Consider the following 18,333-nt stretch of genomic DNA (forward strand, 5'->3'; position numbering starts at 1 on the left):
TTTTGTGTGCTTAGAATAGTACCAGGGTGCAGGTGTATTTTTGCTTTTGAATCAGGAGTGTTTGTTTCCCGAGTATTTATATCTGCATCTGTTCCCTGTAAACTCCAGCCTGCACACCCCAGGGCTGCTATGCAGGAGAAGGGGGTGGGTGCTCACCATCCTGGAGCCACTCTGACACCCATGAAGGTCAAAGCAGTTCTCTTCCTGACTTCCATGCAGGTCAAAACAGTTTTCTTCCTCTCCGTTTAGGTAAAAGTGGCAGCAGGAAAGGCGTGAGAACCAAGAGCGTGGAGAAAGCTGCAGCTGGTGAGACCAGCATCCCCATGACCCCTGAGGACGCCTGGGAAGGTGAGTGAGTGAGTGAGTGAGTGGAGCACCTGCCTGCCCAGCCCCCAGGCCCTGGGTCTGGGAGGCGGGGAGACTGCTGTGTCTCTAGGCCTCGAACTGCTGACAGGTGCAGGGGTGGGGTGGTGGGGTGGGGGGTGCCCTGGAGCAGTTTCTTCTGAGAAAACCCTTCATTGTTTAATGAGAGTGTGACCCAGAGCAAGGAGGCTGGATTTAGGACCTGACGCTTGCACCTCCTGCCTCACGTCACGTCTCCCGTGCAGGACTGAAAACATTCACAGCCCTGTGCCGTCCCCCTAGGTGGGGGCCTGTGGTAAGATGCCCCCCTAGCTGACCTGTGGCTAGCCACCTGGTCCACAGGGGCTCTGACTTGCCCTGGTGCTTGGTGGCCTCCCCTGCAGCCAAACTGTACCCCTGCCCGACCCCCTGCTTCCCCAGAGCTGCATTGCTTTCTCTTCTATGGGCAAAGCTGAGCCATGGGAGGGGTCTTCCTTCTCTGCCACACAGACCCAGAGACGCTGGGTTTGAGAGCAAACCTTTGCTTAGAATATGCACAATGCAGCTCTGCCATCTCTACACCTTGTGATAGAAACATTGCTTCATTTCAGTCCTGGGTTTCTGCATGTACACGTGTACACACGCACACACACGCACACACACACACACACACAAACACACACACACACACACACACAGTAGTTATTCAAAATATGTTTTTATCACAAGGTGTTGAGACAGCAGAGGATCCCAGTTTGAGTCCCGACTCTCCACTTGCAGGGGAATCACTTCACAGGCAGTGAAGCAGGTCTGCAGGTGTCTGTCTTTCTCTCCCCCTCTCTGTCTTCCCCTCCTCTCTCCATTTCTCTCTGTCCTATCCAACAACGATGACCATCAATAACAACAACAATAAAACAACAAGGGAAACAAAAGGGAATAAATAAATATACAAAATAAGAAGTAAATAAATATATATATATTTGTTTTATTTTATTGAGAGATACAGACAGAAAGCTAGAGCTCAGGCTAGATAAGTCGATACCAGAGCACCACTCGCTTTAGCTCATGGTGGTGCTGAGGATTCAGCCTGGGACCTCAGAGCCTCAGGTTTGAAAGCCTTTTGCAGAAATATTATGCTGTCTCCCTAGCCCATGAGTTGAGATTTTAGGCCTCAGCAAAGAACGGTGACTGGAGATGACCTACTTAGTATGCGTGTGTCACGAGCCTATAATTCTTCCCAGACTGGGGACTCTAGCGCTGCTTGGCAGTGCTAAAAAGCTCCATTTATTTCTGTGGTCCTGTTTGACCCCAGGTGGTTCTGGCTGACCAGGACACACCATCTCCTTGTAGAGGAGAAAGAAAGCAGAGCGACGGCATCCTTACAGTATGTCAAATGGGACATACTGGCTTCCTTTTTGCTTTGAGGAACTTTGTTCTTCTTTCTGTCATCTCAAAACTATTCTGAGGTCTACAGATGTTTATTTTACGTTGCCAACTGTGGGATAGGCTTAGAAAACCCAATTCACCATGGCAGACCCTGCAGCTTAGAAAAAAAAAAAAAGAACCCAGCTGAAGTGGAGGTTGTTTTAAAATAGACGTCTTTACCGGCTTACTAAGCAATTTGACCATCAAAATAGTGAATGCACCTACCTAGTTGGAAATTTGGAAGATAGAGAAGGAACACACACACACACACACACACACACACACACACACACACACACACACAGAGTAAATCCTTAGTTTTATCTTCCAGAATAACCTCTGTCAAAATTTTGGAGTCTATCTATTCAATCTGTGTGTATGAGAACAAAATTACTGAGCAGTGTGTTGCTCACACACACTCTGTTCAGAGTTAAGCCAGAGCTCTTTTGTGACCTTCTACGATTTCGGATCAGAGTTGCACTAGTTCCATAAATCCATCTGAGAGGATTTACATCTTGACAACATTGAATCTTCTTATCTATGAGCATGGTACACCTTCCCATTTATTAGTTGTTTTGAATATTGCCCAGTAAATGGGACTTGCCCATATTTTAATAAATCTTGTCCTGGGTAATCAGATGCTATCCTGTGATGCTTAAAATTTTAATTAGATAACTCACTATAACTAATGTGAGGAGTATAGTCGATATATATTGTTTATTGGCTTTATAGTCAATTATATACTAATTACAATTATTCACATATTAACTTTAGTTTGGGTACAAAAATCATAATCCATGGTATATAATAACCACTTTTCCTCATATCTTTTTCATTGTTTCTTTATTTTTCTTGTACATGGATCTCTGTGATATTTTTATAAGATTCATATCTTTGATTTTTATAACTATACTGAAAAAGACTCAAGGTTGACAATAAAATATCTTTTCTTTTTTCATTTTTAATTTATCATCTTTATTTATTGGATAGAGACAGCTAGAAGTTGAGAGGGAAGGGTGGGATAGAGAGAAAGAGAGAGAGAGAGACACCTGCAGCCCTGCTTCACCACTTGTGAAGCTTTCCCCCTGCAGGTGGGGACCGGGGACTCAAACCTGGGTCCTTGCACAGTGTGACATGTGCGCTCAACCAGGTGCACCACCACCCGGCCCCCCAAAATCTTTTCTTATAGCTCTAATTCTACCTTTGAATTTTTAACTTTCTTGATATTTGGACTTAATTTAAAATATTTTTCTATGTATTCTGTTATTTCTTTAGCATATTATTTAATAAAGATAGTTATAGTTTGGCTACTTTTTTTTTCTTTGCAGGTTCATGTGTTTCCATCATCTACATTCCACACATGAGCAAAAACATCTGTTTTTCACTTTTTTTTCTGCCACCAAGATTATTACTGGGGCTCAGTGCCTATACTATCCTGCCACAGTTTCTTGGCAATAAATTTTATTTCTTTTCCCTTTCATTCCTTCCCTTCTTCCTTCTGTTTTAATTTTTTTTCTTAAGAGGTTGAGAGAGAGAAATACAGAAGGAAAAAAAAGAGAGGGACAGAGGGGAAAGTCAGTTGAAACTCTGCTCCATAGCCTGCAAAGCTTCTCTCTGCAGGTGGGAACCAGAAGCTTGAATCTGGGTCCTTGTGCCTGGTAATTGTGCACATGCCGTCACCTGACCCTGTCTTTCAACTTCTTACTCGTCTCACCATTTCCTTTGGATGGCAGTGTAAGACCTTCTTGAGGTCTACAGATGTAGACCGGGTAAACCTGTTAAACCCTGGTACTAGTCCTAGTGGTTAGTTTCCTTTCTTCTTTCCTTCCCTCCGTCCTTCCTTCCTTCCTTCCTTCCTCCCTCCCTCCCTCCCTCCCTCCCTTCCTCCCTCCCTTTCTCCATCCTTCCCTCCCTCCCTCCTCCTGCTTCCTGTCCAGTTTTCTTCCCTTTGGAAAGTGGAAAGGAGTTCCCAATCCAAACAATTCTGAAAGTTGGCTGGGTGCTGAGGTGAGCGCTTGACCACTTCCAAAAGCCACATCTGACCCTGAGAAACTCCTTGTTTTAGTGGCTACGCATTCTGATTTCCCAATGCAGACATCACAGACGGGTGGAGGGATCTTCTGTAATTCCCTGGTAATTGCTATGCTTTCTTCACTGCCTCCCTCTGATTCACATCTGGTGAATGTTCTCTCACATCTGGCTTGAGACGAAAGTGTGGTTGGGAGTCATTCTTTATCTGCATCTTCATAGATGGAATGGAGTTTGGGAGAAGTTGCAGATTTCAAAGCTAGAGTTCCCCAAGTCAGAACAATGGGTGATTATGAGGTGTGTCAGCTGATCTTGAACATGCAGTGGGAAGGTTTTCCTTTTCAAGATCCCTTAAGGCTCTTCAAGTTTGAAATAATTATACAGCCACAAGGGGTTGTGACCACATGGGTCCTGTCCCCCTGCTCTCTGTTCTTCCTGTGCTGACATTTTGCCTGAATGTGACACTGTGAAGTCAGGCAAGAAGTACTGATGTAGGTTCAGCAAATTTAGGTCCCAGGTCTTGTACATGCGAATTGTGTGTGTGTGTGTGTGTGTGTGTGTGTGTGTGTATCTTAGCTGTATCATCTACAGAATTGCATGAAAACACACAGACACAGAAATGTTCCAGCCTGTGATCCCTTTTCTGTCCACACACCTTCCCCCCAGTCCCTAGCTCCCAGAACCTACTGTCCTGTTCTCTACTTCAATTCCTTAGTTATTTCAGGAGTGTCATGGACTCACACAGCATGCATTTTGTTGTTGTTGTTATTTAGTTTACCCATTTCATACAAGGTATACATGGAGGGGGTTTCATATGAATGAGAAAGAAGAACAAGCAATACTCCTCAGCATCAAGGATCAGCACGAGAGCCTCAGACATGCAAGTCCCGTGCCCTGACAGCTGAGTAGTACCCCAGCCTCTATTTATGTTCACAAGGGAGAGGCCCACACAGGGAGGGAGCAGGAGTTCTGTTCATAAGCAGTTTGTGCTGCTTCCAGAGCTTGATCCTGGGAACGCTGGGGCCTCGGGCACACAGTTTCTGTGGTCTAACTCCTCAAGCTACTCCCTAGCCCTCTGTGACTTTTTTTTTTTCTTTTTCAGATCGACTTTTGCTCATAGCTTTCACATAGTCCTACAATGGTGCCGTTCTACTTTGAACTGAATAAATAGATTTAGCTTTTAAATTTTTGATAGGGGATCAGAGACAGAGAAAGGACACCTGCCCCACTGCTTCACTACTCAAGAAGCCCCGCCCACCCCCTGAAGGTGGTGATGGGGCTTGAACATGGGTCTGTGTGCACAGTCCTGTGTGTACCTTACTGTGTGCACCACCGCCCAGTCCCTGATTTAATTCAGTGCTAGCATGAGGTTGCAGTCCAGAAAAAGCTAAGACATCTGACAATTATTCAATGATTATTCTGATGATGATTTTTTTTGTGCCAGAGCGCTACTTGGCTGTGGCTCATGGTAGTGCTGGAGAGTGAGCCTGGTCTCAGAGTGTGACATCTGAAATGAGTTAATATCTCCCCAGAAACGTTTAGATATCACTAGTCTGTAAGTCACTGGGTTGTCGCCTACACCCCTCACGTGTGCTAGCACCACCATCATTTAAGTCAGAGACCTCCCTCCTGCCCCAGCTGACCCACCCCTGCTCCTCCTCAGGACTCCATCTGTCTTTGACTTTTATTCCTAGACTCAGACGTCACGTGCTCCTTCTTATCTGATTTCTTTGCCTCGCTATTATGTTTATTAGACGCTTTTGAACTGCTATGTTTGATCTGTGGCTCAGATATTTTTTGTTGATTTCTGTTTTGTTTTTTTGGTCTCCAGGATTATCACTGGGGCTCCGTGCCAGCACTATGAATCCACTGTTCCTGATGGCCACTTTTTTTTTCTATTTTATTGGACAGAACACTGAGAAATTGAGAGAGGTGGGGGAGAGAGAGGGAGAGAGAAAGAGAGACACATGCAGACCTGCTTCATGCATGAAGCTTCCCCCCCTTGCAGATGGGGACCAGGGGCTTGAACCTGAGTCCTTATGCACTGAAATATGTGCATTCAACTGGGTTCGCCACCATCCAGGCCCTGGTGTTGTCTTTAGTGTTGTACCAAGGACCAAATCCAGGGCCTTGGGCACACACTTGACACAGTGTCACCTCCCCAGTCTCATACCTTGTCCTTTCAGCTGTATTCGTTGGAGGTGATGGCTTGTCATTTCACTCTGATCTTTATGTTCTCCTAAAGATCAATGACTAATGTTTGTGTAGTATTGGGTATATATATATATATTCATGTCTTTTGCTCTTATCTGATTTTCTGTTTGTTTTTTTTTAAGTCTTTTTTTAAAAAAATTATTTTGGATAGACACAAAGAGAAATTGAAAGGGGAGGAGGAGATTAAGAGAAAAAGAGACAGAGAGACATCTGTAGCACTATGTTACAGCTCATGAAGCCTCCCCCCTGCAGGTGAGGACCGGGGCCTTGAACCTAGGTCCTTGCACATTATAATGTGTGCGCTCAACCAGGTGAGCCACCACCACCCCTCTTTATTAGTATTTTTGTGTGCAGTGCTGGGGAATGAACCATGGGCATCATGGATTCATGATCAGGCTTCTTACCTTCCTTTTTCTTTTGTTCTATAAACTTACAGTCAAAAGATAGCTCACTTGGGAGAGTGTATACTTTACCATGCCTAAAGACCCAGGTTCGAGCCCCTGGCCACCCTCTGGGAGCACCGTGCAAAGGGCAAGTTTCATGAGCAGGGGGCAGTGCTGTGGTGACTCTTTTTCTCTCTTTCTCTCCCTTGCTTCATCTCACCCTCTATCTAGAAGAAAAAAGCTTGCCGGCAGTGGACTTTTTCTTAAAGCTTTGGTGAGTGTGAATCTTTTGTTGATACTTGACGACTATCCACCCCACTTCTTGGTTTACTTTTTCACTCTTATGATTGTGTTCTTTGAATAACAGATGCTCTGAAACTTAATGAAGACCCGTCCTCATTATTTCCCCGCAGTGCTTTTAATTAGTTGCATGTTTCAATTTGTTTTCCTATCTGAAGGTCATGAAGCTATTTTCCTGTGTCACCTTCTTTTCACATGAGCATATTTCCATTAAAATGAAGCAGTTTAAATAAAAATATAAGGTTAGTAACAGTGCAGGTAGCAGGTGGCTAGAGAAAAATCCATGAACAGCAAGAACAAGTGCTTAAGGCTGGAGAGAGCCTGCTTTGAAGTCAGTTTTTTCTTTTCTTTTGGGGAAGGGGCATAATAAAACACAAATACTGCAGCCAGACATCAGACTCACTGGGTAGAGTGCATGCCTTGCCAGCCAGCGGCCCTGTATCTAGTCTCTTGCACTGCAGAGGTAGCTGAGCTATCTCTGGTCTCTCTCATAAAGATAAATTTGTGACCACAGACGTACTTCAGCTGTCGAAAACAGGCCTGGCATGCATGACGCCCTGAGTGGCGGTCTGGCTTCTCTCAATCTCTTGTGAAATGAATAAATCTTTAAAAAATGAAAAAAAAAGTAACCATTTAGTTACTAGCTTAGCCCTGCTTAGCTCTGGCTTATGGTGGTGCTGGGGATGGAACCTGGGACCTCGGAGTTTCAGACATGAAATCTATTTGTCTAACTGTTATGGTATCTCCCCAGCCCAGCCCCCAAATGAATTTTTTTTAAGGTGTAACTGTTTCCTACCATGATGCAAGTATAACAATTATCTTGGACCATAATAGAGAGGCCTGTGTTTACATGGGGTTATGATGTGGGCTGTGGGAGGGAGGGAGAAGTGACAAGGAATCTGTTTTTTTTTTCTGGAGTTGAGAAGGATGATGAGGCTGATGGTGTCTGGCGGAGCTGCACAACCCCGGGCAGGTCCTGGGGGAGCCGGGCCCCAGTACACGGGGGCTGAGCCCTGGGAGGAAGCCTCTGAGCACCTGCAGACTTAGAAGCTCTTAGGAGAAACCCAGTGGTTGGCCTGAAGGGCTCTGCAGGTCGCCGCTGTGCAGCTGAGCTGCGCCTGGCGCCTCTGTGGGCCCGCCCGCGGCTTCTCAGGGGAGGGCTGCGCATCCGCCTTGTTCGGTTTCTGTGGAGACTCTGGAGTTGGGTCAGTGTGAGAACTCCCTGAAAGAGAGCATCTGAGGAAGGAGGTGGTTCTTTGCAAACTTGGGGTACCAGCTTGGGTCCCCATCCACAGTGCAAGGCCAGGGCTCTTTCTGTCTGTCTGTCTCTCTCTCATAAAACAGATAAACACATCTTTAAAAAGAATTAGAAGATATGTATTTAATATATATTTATTATTGGATAGAGACAGAGAGAAACTGAGAGGGGAGGAGAGACACAGAGGGAAAGAAACAGACACCTGCAGCAGTGAAGCGTCCGCCCCGCACGTGTGGACCAGGGTCTTGAACCTGGGTCCTGGTGCGCTGTACTGTGTGCACTTAACCAGGTACGCCACCATCTGGCCCCACAAAAAATAAGTATATTTTGGCCTTTCTCATTTAAGTAACATGAAAAGATATTACAACATCTGGGGAGATACCCCAGCGCCTGAGCATAGGACTTGCATGCCAGAGAGTCCAGGGGCTCTGGGTTCTGTCCCTCGCACCATCAACGCAGAGGGTGCATGTTCGCTCTCTGGGATGGCCCCTAGACACAAATAAAACAGAATACTAAGAAGAAAAAAAACTAGCTGGAGGAACCCCGGGAGGTGGGAGGCCTTGGGTGAGTGTTTGGGGTGGGGTGGTTACAAAGCTTTCCAGGGCAGATCTGATAAGGCCGATCCCCCATCCTCTCCTGACACCCCAAGGGAGAGCCAGGCACACACAGCCTCTGGACTCCAGCAGGCTGCCATGGCACCCCTAGTCTACACGGGAAGGTCAAGTTCAGAGAAGAGGATGAAATATTCTGAGTCAGAGCCGCCCCACACAGCGGGCCGCTGTGTGCGGGTCCCTGGTAGCCCTGGTGGCCTGGAGAATCCTCTGTCTGTTTCTAGCCAGTGGGACACAGCTGCCCCCCCCCCCATGCCAGGACACCTGTCCCCACCTCACTGTCCTCTTCTGTGTGAACCCAGGCGTTTGCCTCACATCCTGGGTTTTGGGTCAGGCTGAGGTGTTGACAGCTGGAGCGCTTGACGGTGGAATGCTGACTCCGCTTGGTGACTGTCATGCTCCGTGTCAGCCTCCCAGAGTCCCTGTTCATGTGGATATGCCTCAGGTCAGCAGAAAGGTGAAATGGTAGGATGGCCACAGAGTCCCTGCTCACAGTCCACGTCATGCAAGAAGCCCCACATCAAGGCTCTTCACAGGGACCTGTGCGCTCAGGAGATGAGCCAGCGGCACGGCACAGGACCTGCATGCATATATGCATATGTAGACTAACAAATATTTTAAAAAGAGATGGGAAAGGGGGCCTGGCAGGTGGCTCACCTGGTGGAGCGTTCATGCTACTGTGTGCAAGGGCTTGGGTTTGGGGTTCGAGCCCCGGGCACCACATTCGAGAGCTTGCAGTGGGAAGCCTCGTGAGTGTGGAAGCAGAGCCCTCGTATCTCTCCTCCCTCCCTCTCTCCATCTCTCTCTCTCTCTTTCTTTCTCTGACTCCATCTCATTCTCTTTCTAGAGGTAGTAATTGACTACCTGGAGTGGGGGAGTCAGGCAGGGGCTCATTTGTAGCCATGACCCTGGTGGTGAATAAAAAAATTGAAAAATAATTTTCCTGATGTGAATAGCTGGGAAGGTGGCTCTGGGTAGAGCCTGTGGTTTGTGTGAGTGAGACCTTTGGTTCAGTCAGATTCTGGTGGTACTCTGGCCTCTCCCTCTATAGTGAAATAAAGCAATCTTTAAAGACAACCTTCTTATTTTATTATTTTTAATGGTCACCACGGTTGGCAGGTGTTCAGTGCTGGCGCTATGAATCCACCACTCCCGGCAGCCATTTTTTTTCTTTTTCTTCCCCCCATCTCTATTTTATTGATAGATACCGAGAGAAATTGAGAAGGGAGGGAAAGATAGTGAGGAAGAGAGAAGAGACACCTGCAAGACCTGCTTCTCTTCCTGCAGGTGGAGATCAAGGGCTTGAGACCCAGTCCTTGCGCTCAACCGGTATGCCACTGCCCAGCCCCCAATAGCTTTCTTATAAAAATTTTCATTTATTTATTTATTCATGAACAAGGAAAAGACAGAGAAGCCAGAATACTACTTCCTCTGGATATGGAGGTGCTAAAGGATTGAACCTGCGACTTTAGAGGCCTCGGGCAGGCAAGTCCTATGCTCCTAACAGGCTGAGTTATCTCTCTGGTCTGTGAAATTTTTATGTTTTGATGCAAAGAGCCTCCCGACCCCCAATAGGTCTGGAGTGTCAGAATGGGGATGGTCTAATCCCCACTGGTTCGCACTCTCTTTTCGCTTCGTCCCTCTCCTAGTCACATCCTGGTTTCCACCCTACCACTTCCTTCTTGGAGAGTATAAAAGAATCTTCTTTTCTGATTAAAAACATTGGATTGCGTTCCCGCTCCGCGAGTCCCAGAGTCTCTCTCTCTCCTGTGACGCTAGCCCGACACGTGTCCCGGATCCCTCTCCCGCGCAGCAGCCTAGGTTGGCTCTGGTGAGTTTTTCTCCAACCCAGAGAGCACGTGCTCGGGAAGAAGCACCCTCAGGCTATCCCGGCAGTGTGGTCTACTGGGTGGGTTTTCTCTGAGCAGGGTCTGTTTGAGTTGGCTCTTCCTTTGTGAATTCAGGTAGGCACCTCTTCCTGGGAGCAAATCCTGCCTCATGTAGCTGGCAGGTAACACGGGCGTCAAGCACTCCTCTGTCTGTCTATCTGTCGTTGTCTCACTGTCAGCCTGACCCAGCTGTGGAGTGTGGGCTGGACCAGGCACAGGCACCCAGCACCCACTGTGCTTCCCTGAAGGAGGGAAGGATGGAGGAGGAGTGCTGAAGAAGTTTCTGATCCCAGGGAGTCGGGCTGTAGCGCAGCGGGTTAAGCACAGGTGGCGCAAAGCACAGGACCGGCATAAGGATCCCGGTTCGAACCCCGGCTCCCCACCTGCAGGGGAGTCGCTTCACAGGCGGTGAAGCAGGTCTGCAGGTGTCTATCTTTCTCTCCTCCTCTCTGTCCCCTCCTCTCCCCATTTCTCTCTGTCCTATCCAACAACGACAACAACAATAATAACTACAACAATAAAACAACAAGGGCAACAAAAGGGAATAAATAAATAAAATAAATATTTTAAAAAAAGAAGTTTCTGATCCCAGACTTCCAGATTATTAAAAATTATTATTATTAACTTATTATTAAAAATCCTACTGACTGTTACCTTTGCATCTGTGTTTGCAAAATAGACGTTGTCTGTCTGCCAAGGATGTTCCTTTGTCTAATAATACCAGGAGGCCTGTGCTTCTTACTACAAGAATCCTGCTTCAGGGTGAAGTCTGAACATGTCAGAGATGTCTGTCCACAGGCAGTAGAAGGTTATTGCCACATGCGATTGCCCAGAACTCTGATGTTTGGCTGCTGCCCTGGGGGTGTGAGACTGTGCCTGGGATAACTGGAGTCAACTCAGCATCTTATGGCTCAGAGGAGTATGCCTGTCCTAGAGACTTTCAGACAGTGGCAGTTTTAAGCACCTTTACTCAGTGCTTCCCCACTGAGTGATACGTTCTGAGCTTTGTTGTTTGTGTCCAGACATTGACTCCTGATGAATGTTTCATTTAAAAAACATCTTTAATCTTCCTGGCTCCTCTTTAATGTTATGCATCATTTTACAAATACTCATGTAAGCTTGGGATGGAGCCTCACACTTGATACTGCCTTAGCTGGGGTGTCCTGTGTGTGTCCCCACCTGACCTTTTCTGATCAACTTGTTTCTGCTCTGCTCACCTGCTCGGAAAACCCTCCCTCGAACTCGCTGGCTAACGGGTGGGAGCCAGGGTGGCTTCAGAGAGAGGGCAGTGCCAGCCTGCAGGGGAATCGGCACCATTGTCAGCCCTGGGCAAGCCGGCCAAGGGGCAGCGGCTTAGGGGGCAGCGGGGGAGCAGGCTTGATCTCTGTGCTGTGTGACCAACCTCATTCTTTCCAGATTGTCCGCCGCTTGGGTTGGAGAGCCTCAAGGTCACAGACTTCCAGCTGCATGCGTCCACCACCAAGCGCTATGGGCTGGGGGCACACCGCGGGCGTCTCAACATCCAGGTACCGGGCTGCCCCTTCCTGTGGAAGATGGGGAGGGCCTGGCAGGTAGGGTGCACCCAGGTTCTAACCCAGCACCGGAGCTGCAGGGGAGGGCCCAGTGGATGCTGGAGCCTCGCTTTGGTGTCTCTCACCTCTTCCTCTCTCCTCTCTCTGTCTTGTCCTCTCCAAGCTTGTTGAGTTTTGAGAACCAAGGCCAGCAGAGCTGAGTACTGAGTCACTCCATTATTATTTTTCAAATCTTCTATGGTTTTTATTCTGCTCTCTAGCCTGTGGGGGGTGATGTCATTGGACACAGAGACAACTCGGGTCCAAGTACGGTTTTTTGCTAGTGCACTTACGGTGGCATTTCTTTTTTCTTTCCTTTTTGGAATATCCGCAGATCAATAAGAAGATACATTTACCCTGTTGTTATGTGGAAAACTGGGAAGTGTTATGTATGTACAAATTATGATATTTACTGTTGACTGTAGAACATTCATTCCCCCCAATAAATAAATAAATAAATAAATAAATAAATAAATAATGGAAAAAGAAGATATATTTACCCATACTTGTATACGTACCCAACATACATGCACTCAAACATGCAAAGCAAGTACTAAGTGCCCTCGAGGGAGATACTGAGGGAAACTCAACAGTAGTAGCGGATATTTATTTGTTTATTTATTTATTTTTCTATGGGGTGCAGAAGGTCTGGCTTCTGTAACGGCTTCGCCACTGGATATGGGCATTGAGAGGTTGATCCATACCAGTAGGGGATTTTTAAAAGTCCCTTTCTTTTTCTTTCTTTCTTTCTTTCTTTCTTTCTTTCTTTCTTTCTTTCTTTCTTTCTCTCTTTCTCTCTTTCTCTCTTTCTCTCTTTCTTCCTTCCTTCCTTTCTCTCTTTCTTTTTTCCCCACCAGCATTATTGCTGGGATCCAATGCCTTGCACAAAGACTCCACCACCCTCAGAGGCCATTTTTCTGCCTTCTTTTTTTCTTTTGTATTTAGTAGAGACAGAGAGAAGTAGTGAGGAGGAAGAGAAGGAGAGAGAGAGAGAGAGGGAGAAAGAGACCTTCAGCCCTGTTGCATTGGTCTTGAAGCTTCTCTCTCTACAGGTGGGGACAGGCACCTTGAACTGTGTCCCCATGAATAGTAATGTGGGCGATCTACTGGGTGCCTGGCCCGGGATGCGGTGAGCTGGTTTAGAAACCCTCACGGACTCCTCCTGTCCTCAGAGCCACCACAGATGGATTGGAAGTCAGCATTCCAGGGGCCGGGCAGTGGTGCACCCTGTTAAGCATACAAGTGCACATGCTGCCATGCACAAAAACCTGCGTTGAGTCCCCTGCTTCCCACCTACAAGGGGGGGGGAGCTTCACGAGCAGTGAAGCCAGTATTATAGATATCACTCTGTCTCTCTCCCTCTCTCTCCCCATCCCAACTCAATTTTTTCTTTGCCCCATGAAATAAAAAAAAATAATAAGTAAAGGGAAAGACGGCTGCTGAGAGCAGTGGATTCCTAGTACTGATACTGAGCCCTAGTGAGAACCTTGGTGTCATCTCATCCCAGCTCACATTCTGTCCTGTCCTGTCCTGTCCTGTCCTGGATTGTTCCTGGCTCAGAAGATTGGGGAGGGGTGGAGACTGCATGGTGCCTCCCTGAGTGACCTGTCCCCTCATTGCACCCCAGAAGCTGCAATGGTGGATCTCTTTAGCTGGGCGGCCCTGGCCAGCTCCGGCCCCACTGCCCCCTGGGAAGGCTGGGTTTTGGCTCCATCCTCAAGCTGGGTCTAGGTGCACTTGACCCTGGGGCAAAAAACCTGACCCTGGGGCAAAAGAAAAGAAATCGTACACCATTGGTGGGTATATGCGTCCTGCCTGTCAGAGGGAACTTTTGAGAGCTGAGCTCAGGTCAGGACTTGGAAGAACCGACTGACACTCTGTGGTCACCCGTAGAATCACATCATAGAGCTGCACCTCACTCCCGCTGTCTCTGTGCTGCTTGGCCGTGGAGACTTAGCTCTGGGTGGCCAGCCTCCTGTCTTCTCTGTGTTAGAAAACGCCAGCGAATCTGACCCTTGGAGAAGTGCTCCTCTGTCTTCTTCCTCCAGGAAGTGGTGAGGGAGCAACAGAGCATTTGAAGTTGGTTTAACCATTTCTCCTTCACTGCTGCTGGGGACCCAGCTCTTCTGCTTGGTCACTGGTGGAGGGGATTCTGTGAGGCACCTGCATGGTGACGGGGGTGGGAGGGACCCAGTGTCACCGTTCTGATTGATTGATGTGCTTGGTCAGCTCTGGAGTCTCACCACTCTGGGTCAACTTTCTTTTTTTTTTTCTAGATAAAGTAGGAGGGGGAGGGAGAGAAAGAGAGAGGGAGAGAGAGAGAGGAAGAGAGAGAGAGAGGGAGAGGGAGAGGGAAAGGGGAGAGAGGAGAGAGAGAGAGACGCATGCACACATCACAGAAGACACTGAAGTTTTCTTCAGTGCTGTGAGATCTGGCTGGAACCTGGAAAGCAGCACACTATCCACATGAGCTATTTTGTGAACCTCCAGGCTTTATTTTAAGACTTTTTTTTCTTTTTAAAGATTTTATTTATTTATGAGAAAGATAGGAGGAGAGAGAGAACCAGACATCACTCTGGCACATGTGCTGCCGGAGATCGAACTCTGGACCCCAAGCTTGAGAGTCCAAAGCTTTACCACCGCGCCACCTCCCGGACCACAAGACTTTTTTTTTCTTTAAAAAAAAAATTGTCAAGTGCATGTGGCACGAAGTGCAAGGACCAACGTAAGGATCCCAGTTCGAGCGCCCAGCTCCCCACCTGCAGGGGAGTCACTTCACAGGCTGTGAAGCAGGTCTGCAGGTGTCTGTCTTTCTCTCCCCCTCTTGTCTTCCCCTCCTCTCTCCATTTCTCTCTGTCCTATCTAACAATGACGATATCAGTAACAACAACAATAATAACTACAACAACAATAAAAAACAACATGGGCAACAAAAGGGAAAATAAATAAATAAATATAAAAAAATTGCCACCAGGGTTATCTCTGAGGCTTGGTACCAGGACTGATCCACCACTCTCAGCAGCCATGTTTCTTTTCTTTCTTCCTGTTTTATTTTGATAGGACAGAGAGAAACTGAGAGAGGAGGGAAAATAGAGAGGGAGAGCAAGAGACACCTGCAGACCTACTTCACTGCTTGTGTCCCTAGCAGGTGGGCAGCAGAGGCTCAAACCCTGGTCCTTGCACCTAGTAATGGGTGCACGCAGCCAGGTGTGCCACCACCTGGCTGCCTCTGACTTACTTTTCTATGAGAGAGACCAGGGCATCACTGGGCTCTGGTGCATGGCCGTGTGCACATCCTGTCTTCTGTGCTTAGTTCCCTGGGCCCTGAACCAGCCTTATCCCGGTGTCCAGTTCCCCTGCTCTGTCCTCTTTGCCCTGAATGTACTTGGTGCTCCCTCCTCTCTGCCACTGGAGTTGCCAGGACCCGAGTCTGTCCACCCAGAGCCTTTCCTTCCTTCTGTCTGTCTCGATGCCTTTGGTGCTGCAGGCTGTTTCCCGGCCTTATCTCAGCAGCTGTATCAGTGCCGGGCCAGGCAGGCAAAAGCCATCCCAATGGGATCCGCCTCCAAACCCAGCAATGTGATGCCTGTTCCCGGAAAGGGAGTTTGCTCTGCTTTTGGCTTCAGGAAGCCGTCTGGGCCACTGTTTACATACCAGCAGGGCTGGAATTTCGGATACTTGGATTTTTATGGGAATAACAGGGAATAACAGAGCCGGGGGATTTTACATCATGGCCGCCTTGGCTATTTCATGACGATGATGGTATTATGTGCCCTCTTGCTTGGAGGGAAGCTTGGATCCTAAATGCAGGTGAGAAGGACTAGAACAGGGGGCACAGCAACAGGTAAAGGGCCCCCACATAACCAAAACTCTGGACCTGTGACCCCAGATGCCAAGAGACCAAGAGACTTTGTGGTCAAGATGTGGACTCCCCTGCGTAGACTTTCCTCCGCTATTGCATCTGGTTTCATCTTCACGAGGCTTGCAGGAAGCTCAGCTTCAGAGAGAATGGAGCAGAAGTCGGGGGTCGGAGGCTGACTGTCCCGCTTCACCTCACAGCCAGTCAGCGTTCAGCTGAGACTCAGGCTGGATTGGCTAAGTCAGCCTCTGACACGGACACAGGTCTCTCTAATCTTAACCTTTGGAGTTTGCAGAGAAAGCCTGTGCTGAAAGCCAAGAGAATAGATTAATAAAGATTAAAGAAATAATAATAACACATTAAAAATAGAACATCTAGGAAAAGTTGTTGACTCATTAAGACAAAGAACATCTGCCAACAAGCTAAGGAGACTAAATTCACTTGTTTACAGGAGAGAATTTTTGAGTCACAGGGCGAGTGCAGTCACGGGGCGCCCCGCAGATGCACGTGGCTTCAAACCGAGAATGTTCTGGTGCTCTCAAGAACTTCTCAGTAGCCAGGGCCTCCACATGCCAGGCACCACACAGGCACTATTTATTTGTTTTTGATACTGCCTTTATGTCATTCTTTAATTTTATTCGTGGCTGGATACTGATTTACAAAATTATGAGACCACAGGGGTATAATTCCATATCGTTCCCACCACCAGAGTTCTGTGTCCCCAGTCCCTCAACTGGAAACTGTAATAGTTCTCTCAAGGTCACAGATATGGGTTGACTATGATCTCTGTAACTATCTGTCTATATTCTGTCACTATCTGCCTTCCTTCCTTTCTAAGTCACACCTACACCTATTCCTACTCCTTTTTTTCCTCTTCTCTCTCCAGGTCCTGATGGAGTTGAGTTCAGATCTCTTTGGCTACCTTCCCCTAACATTTCTCCCCCGCAGGGAGTATGAACCAAAATTCTTTATGTGGTGTAGGTGTGAGTTCTGGCTTCTGTAATTGCTTCTCCACTGGACATGGACCATTGGCAGGTTGATCCATACCCCCAGTCTATACAGCACTTCCTATCTGACTTACACAATCAGGTCAACAGCCCTCTGGGGTCAATTCTACTTCTCTCCCTTTGCTTCAGATACAGTGAGCTCGTTGGAGGTATTTAAATAATGGGCACTTGACTTTGAACCAGCACTTGAGCTTGGCCCACTGGACTGTCATAGTCCATTCCACACTATGCTGTGCTGTCTCTCTCTTTCTGCGGGTCACAGGTAAAGGTGTGTTTTGAGGATTAAGCTCTTTGCTCTGTAGATACACAGTGACGATGGGCAGGGTATTTCCTGCATTTCAGTGGAGTTGAATCAGCGTGAACATTTACTGTCTTTTCCTTAGGAAGTGTATCTTTCCCCCATCTTTGCTTTTTAAAACAACCACTGGTTTGTGGAGGTTGTTAATAGATTATGTTTCAAAAGGTTTTGATTCCAAACTCTTGGTGTCATTTTATGATTTCTGCCAATGTGATGCAATTCTTTTATTTGCCAGTGCAAGGAGGAATTAGCTTAGGGTTTTGAACATGACTTCAAAGGCAAGTAGGGTTTGCTTTTAACCAGATTCACGGATGATTAAGTTCTGAGCTGAGCAGAGCACTGGGCTAATTTGCAGCAGGTTCCACTGATTTGCACCAGGCGGTATTGTGGGTTTAGCATATGCAGATCACATTTTGCTCTATATTTTTGGGTGGAGAATGGTTACTTTGTTAATGTGATGTGCAGCTGACATTTGTAGGTACACAGTCAGCCTTTCAGAACCAAATAAAGAGATCCAGATGCTTAGGGATTCTAACGAGGGGGTAGCAGCAGAGGGGTGGGACCGTGTGGGTCAAAGGGAAAGGTCTTCAGTTAGGAGGCAGTGCTCCAGCTCAGTAAGGGCTCTGAGAGGATGTTTTTGGTATCCTTAACCTCACCCCACACATGAAGAGCTGCTGGGGGTGATGGGTGTGTTAAAGACCTCGTTCTTGGTTTGACAACCACGCCACATTGCAGGTGGATGTCACATGGCCACATCGTTCACCTGAAGTACATAGGGACACTTTTATTTCTTGACAAAGCTGCAGGAAGCAAAACCATCGTTGAAATAAAGGTTCTGTGAACGCAATCCCCATCCACCCCAACCCTTCTAGCTCTGTGATCATCTCTGTGGGGTTTGATTTTGTATATCTTAATACTGCACACACTCCCATGGGGGCCCTGGTAATATTCCACTTCATCTTTTTGTGTTCTTATTATGAGAGGTGAGGATTTCAGCTCGTCTTTCTTATTGCCCATTATCCTGTTAAGAAGATTGCATCTCAGCTTTGGGGCTCATCTTTCTTCAAGATAGATCTTCATGATAATACCTGTGTAAATACTTTCACCGCTGAGCCAAGAAATAGTGTAAACTCAGAAGTCATTTTATT

At 47.3% G+C, this 18,333-nt stretch overlaps 1 protein-coding gene across 2 annotated transcripts in view; it reads left to right on the forward strand.

Moving 5' to 3' along the window:
• CPXM2 (carboxypeptidase X, M14 family member 2) overlaps window positions 1-18,333 on the forward strand; it is a 98,768-nt gene that overhangs the window by 12,405 nt on the left and 68,030 nt on the right. The window contains exons 2-3 of one of the 2 annotated variants that reach the window (XM_007519681.2): window positions 250-348; window positions 11,867-11,976. In XM_007519681.2, the coding sequence (XP_007519743.1) occupies window positions 250-348; window positions 11,867-11,976 (209 nt within the window). The remainder of the gene's footprint in view (window positions 1-249; window positions 349-11,866; window positions 11,977-18,333) is intronic. The other variant, XM_060171115.1, reaches the window with a different exon arrangement.

Source organism: Erinaceus europaeus, chromosome 14 (assembly GCF_950295315.1).
Source record: "Erinaceus europaeus chromosome 14, mEriEur2.1, whole genome shotgun sequence".
Taxonomy (NCBI): Eukaryota; Metazoa; Chordata; class Mammalia; order Eulipotyphla; family Erinaceidae; genus Erinaceus; species Erinaceus europaeus.